Here is a 5,305-nt window from a genome sequence, read left to right as displayed (position 1 = left end):
TCACAATCATTATCATTGGTAATTCATTATTATTTTTCTTAGTTATTGAAAAGGTCCCTGTATTTAATCAGATAAATAATAAATATTAAATGTGATTATCACTCACTAGTCACTACAAATTAGGCTTAGCAACAAGTACTCGTTCAAACTTATTAACCAAGCATTTGTTTCTGTTTTTTTTCTTCAATTCTATCCTTGATATTGATAAATGAGAGAAATTATTAATAGAATGATGATAATATTTTGAATAATCTTTAAAAAATATTTTAAGTAATTTAATATAGGACAATTCATTCAAACGTATTTACATTTTATAGATATAACTAAATTTTAATAACTTACTTAGTTATTGTATAATGATCTTAAAATAACCAATAAAAAAAATCAGAAAATAATAAGTTTGGTGCTAGTAAGATCGAGATGCATTGTTTTAATTCTTAACACTGAACAATTGAAATTAAAGTCGTTTCAATTAATTCATACATATATAAAAATTTGCAAGCCAAAACCTGTACTATACTTCTAATTAAAAAAAAGAAAAGAAAAGTGAATAGTAATCAAAACCAATTTAGTTGATGATTCCTTTTTGAATAATTAATACAAGCAAACTCATAACCACCAATTAATCCTATTGTCTTACTTACCAAACTTTAAAAAAATAAAACCCATAACTGAAAAAAGAAACAAAGAAAAAAGAAAACCCAACACAGGCACGTGCTAAGAGAACAAAGAACACGTGCGAATCAGTCACGTCAAGTCATCCTCCCACCACGTCAAGGCCTCCATGCACTGGCCCACACCACCGGCTGATCCTTCCACGACAAGAATATTCCGGTGTCGGAGCACTGTGTCATTGACCAACCCTCCTTGTACCTCCTCAAAAGTGCTCTCACATCATCGCAAACCTCCTCGCTAAACGGCACAGTATTGAAGCCACCCCCATGCAGACGCTGCGACCACCGCGACGCCGTTTCACGCCGCTCCATGGAGTCTGACGGAGCACAGGCGATCAAATCAACGATGGCTCTCCCCGCCGCTCGTTCAAGCATCAAACGTTCATTGCTCGTCCTCGAGAAACTCTCATCCAAAGCCTCAAAGTAAACCCTAAACCATCTCAAGCATTCTTGGAAACCTTTCACAAACTCAAACCCTTCAAAACCCACATCAAGGTCAGCTTCCTCTTCCACAACGGTCACAATCCTCGGTTGCAACCTGCATAACGAAGATATCAACACGTCACGGTGGTTACCAACGGCTGTGATCGAATGGAAAGCGTTGACACAGTTAATAGCCAAGGCCTCATCGTCCTTAATGTCTAATTCGGAGAAATCCAAGTCGGAAAGATGACCGGAATGATGAACGACATTGAATTTAAAGGGAACACCCATGAGCCTGGCGAATTTTTCCATCCTGGTGCCTATCTCCTTCATGACTTTTTGAACGGAGCCACCGGGAGTGGCGGTGACGACGGTGGTCAGACGGAGGTGTGGTGTGTCGTCGTTGCGAGTGGCCAATGCTTCGAAGAGGGTAGGCCATTGGGTGCAATAGGTGTTGCTAATGTCAATTATATGCAACTTTTGGTGTCCTTCTAAGGCCTCCAAGATGGCACCATTGCAAGCCACGTGGCCGAATGTTGTCCATGGGCTCACCTCTTGGAACTTCAACACCGTCTTCCTCGTCGATTCGAAGGAGCATGTTTTCTCCGATGCGGAGGCTAAGGTTCGGTAGGTTCGGTCACCTGCTTCGGTCATGCGGCTAAACAAGGCTTGGAGGAAGTAGGAAGCGAGTTTTTGATCCGTGTCACCGTAAGGTGAGCTTAGCTCGTTGAGCATCCACATGAGTTGGTTAATACGAGCGCTGTTCTTCTCAGCAATGGCACGTGCTGTTTCGAGGAGGATGTCCTGGGCCCACTTGCCGGTTGAGAATTCCAAGTTGAAGTTGAAGGAGAAATCAGTGGTTGTGGTTGTGGTGGGGGTGGGTGTGTTGGTGTTAGTGTTAGTGTTAGTGGTAGTGGTAGTGGAGGTGGATGGGTGGGGTTGATAAGGATAGACGTAGTGTTTGGAAGAAGAGGAGGATAAGTCATCTTCATCCATGAAAAAGTTGAAGCATTCTTCTTCGTCTTGTTGTTGTTGGAAGTAGTGATGATAGTTTTGTGTCGAGGATCTAGAGCTGCTAGATGTTGTTCTGGTGGTGGTGGTGGTGGTTGTGGAGTTGAGGGATTGATGATCTTCTTGGTGTGGAAAATTCACTAGCCTAAACAACGTATCCATTTAACCAACATCGATCAATAAACTTTGACTCTGATGATGATATGGATGGTCGCGTCCCAGCACAAGCTAGCAAAGGTGCGTAACGTGTTTTTAACTCTGGGAATTTTGGAGGGGTATTGTCGTGGATCAATTAGGATTCTCTCTAGCTATAGTTAACCTTGCAACAAAATTCGGTTAATTTTTAAGGGAAAGAAAAGAGATAGATGAGAGGGTTAAAATTAATGTAGCTAATATAGTTGATTAAGTTGTGCTTTAATTTGCTCTCCTTTTTGTGCAATTAATCGATGTGCGGGGAAGGGGGAATTAGTGGGGTTGGGTTATTCTTTTATTGAAAATAAATGGGTATGGAGAGAGAGAGAGAGAGTGTGGATTCACTGAGAAGTGTTTCTTAGTCAATAACTAAATGACTTGGTAGGGCTTTGTGGCCTAGCTGATGCTTAGAATAGAATTGGTGTCTGACAAAAGATGAAAAACAACAAAGTGTGAGCAAAAGGTAGAAAGAAGAGATCCTTTTCATTCTTTTTGAGAGAGAGAGAGAAAGAGAAAGAGAAAGAGAAAGAGAAATTTACAAGTATTTGATGAGTGGGAGCAGGCGTGCCAAACTGCCAATTGGGTATAGAGAGAGAGAGAGTAAAGCTGCCGGCGTGGATCATCTTCATCAAACCCACTATCATCATTCATCTCTCATCAGCAAAACCCACTCACGTTACTTGCCTCCTAATCCCTCTCCAAACCCTGCCAAAATTCCAACCAACTTTTTTCCCTTTTCTATTCTATTCTATTTACAAAAACCCACACATCATTATGTCATATATATAATAATATTCTCTTCTAATACCAAAATGCACTCCTTCTCAAAGTTCTAGGGCATGCCTTCTTACTTTTTCTGCACTCCTATTTGATGGTTTATAAGCACGCACTAATTACTAGCACCCAAACTCTAGCTAGCTAGGCCATTTCTTTGAACTTCGAAGACCAAACCCAACCATTGCTCTCATCCCATGTCCTACTCCTCAAATATTTATTTTTATATATATATATATAATGATTGCTGCCAAAAACTCTGCTCAACTTTCCGTTGGTCTAACTCAGTCTACAACCCCTTAATTAATCTTTGTTAGGTATTAGAATAAAATTACTTCCCCATTTGTTGCCCGGACTAGACTACCCTCCTTACATATTGATGTCCCAATTATTATTATTATTTATTTATTTTAAAACCAAGTCTCTGATTGTTGTATATATAGTTTGGAGGGGTTTTCAGTATGTCTGCTTTTTTAGTAGTCATTGTAATTATTATTATAGAGTGCGGTTGCCGTATAGCTATTGTTTCTTAAATAGGCCAATTGATTATTGATTAGAGGGGAACGTGTTTGGAAACGTACACGGGCTCTTTGTTTTTCTTGTTCAATAATCTCTTACAATTACGTTTAATTATAAACATGTTACAACCGGACAAAACATTATATACTCTATTCGCTCGCTAAATATTATCTTATTTTATCTGTTTTAAAGTGAGTCTAGTCTTTTTTTATTTTTCCTTTTTCTAAGCCATTACTCCCAGACAGGATGAGACATGTTATTAGCCATATTGAAATATCAATGACCGTATATACAAATGGGAAAGGTGGTTTCGTGATCAGCTTTTTCTTTTTCTTTTTTTTTTCTTTTGTTGTTTCCCCTAATTGTGGAGGTGAGGAGTGATAGTGAAAGGGATCCATCTTTTGCTTTCAAGTTCAACCAAGATAGTGAAAACTTCCCAATTTGCACCCATTACCAGAGCTATATATTAGATTTAGTTTATGAATTTAGCCACAAATAATAGAAATTCAATACCCTTCTCTACCCTGTCAACAAATGAATAAATAAAGCAAATAAGACATGGACGTGTACCACTTAATTTTGGCGACTTTTCTTCTTTCTTTTTCCTACACGTTGAGGTGAGCCCCATATCCCCATTTTAAATTATATTGAAAGCTATTACATTTTTAAGAAAGGATATAGTTGACGTATCAACTGCTTCAATTATATATAATACTAGACAATTTCTTTTGGAGTGTAGATAGATAAAAAAAAATTTGTTATTTTACTTCTAGTATAGTACGTCATTTTCATAATTAGTAATTTACTTCTTTCATTTTATAATTAATAAATTGAATTTCGTAAAATAGAAACAAGGACATAAACTACTCTTTATTTGTTAAAGTGATGTAACGGACCGACCATCTTTACTTAATCATTTCTTAAGATATATGTGAGTGAGTTTATTTTACTCTCGATCAGTAGCAATTGTTCCCTTTATGCTTTCGAAAGACAAATTTTATAGTGTATCGATATTGTTCTTGTTGAAATAGTGTAACACGCGGCACACTCTACACAACAAATTTTAAATCTCAATTTTAACAAAACAATAAAAAATAAAATAAAAATGAAAGTGACAAAACCATATACAATCTTTAAAGCTAGTGTTTAGTTTAACACCATAAAGTTTTTTGGTAGATAATTCAACACTACAATATAAAGTAACATTTGAGTGTTACTCTTAAACTTGTATCAATTTGCACTTAAAATTTACGGCCTACAGCATGCCACATAAGCATTGTACGGATACAAAATGTTGACTTATCTCTCTGTAAAACTAACCATTCCAAAAAGTTGATATAAAGAATTGTTGAGAATGACTCTTATTTTGCATCTAGTCGATAATTTATGTTTTTTGTGCTTGTAAATGTCTAGAGCTGCTTACCGTTTATTTAATAATTTGGGGTTGCTCTTACGAAATTATATTTCCTAATGTGTTTGTGGGTTATGTATTGTATAAATAATTATATTATGTTATTTGATATATATTGGATAAATTAAACTGATTAAACAAAGATGTCCAAATAGATTCCTAAGTAAGTGTGGGACAAATGGGTGGATATAAGTGTTGGATCAATTAGGTATAATGGGAGTTTACTGGCCCAAAAATTAAAAAAAAATACTATAAAAGGTTATGGTCCCCAATATGTCAAATAGTAACCCTAGTTTCTCTT

General features: G+C 36.7%; 1 protein-coding gene across 1 annotated transcript; it reads right to left on the bottom strand.

Annotated features, from left to right (window-relative positions):
- Positions 1–562: 562 nt before the first annotated feature.
- Positions 563–2,599, bottom strand: LOC133285676 (protein SHORT-ROOT-like). Its single transcript, XM_061482941.1, has one exon. The coding sequence runs from the start codon at positions 2,268–2,270 to the stop codon at positions 774–776; it is 1,497 nt and encodes a 498-aa protein (XP_061338925.1). The 5' UTR covers positions 2,271–2,599; the 3' UTR covers positions 563–773.
- Positions 2,600–5,305: the final 2,706 nt, after the last annotated feature.

This window comes from Gastrolobium bilobum, unplaced genomic scaffold, assembly GCF_033153095.1.
Source record: "Gastrolobium bilobum isolate Gb01-03AN ecotype WA unplaced genomic scaffold, APGP_CSIRO_Gbil_v1 utg1162, whole genome shotgun sequence".
NCBI classification, from domain to species: Eukaryota; Viridiplantae; Streptophyta; class Magnoliopsida; order Fabales; family Fabaceae; genus Gastrolobium; species Gastrolobium bilobum.
Note: the sequence above shows the minus strand (reverse complement) of the source record. Positions and strands in the feature narration are given on the sequence as shown.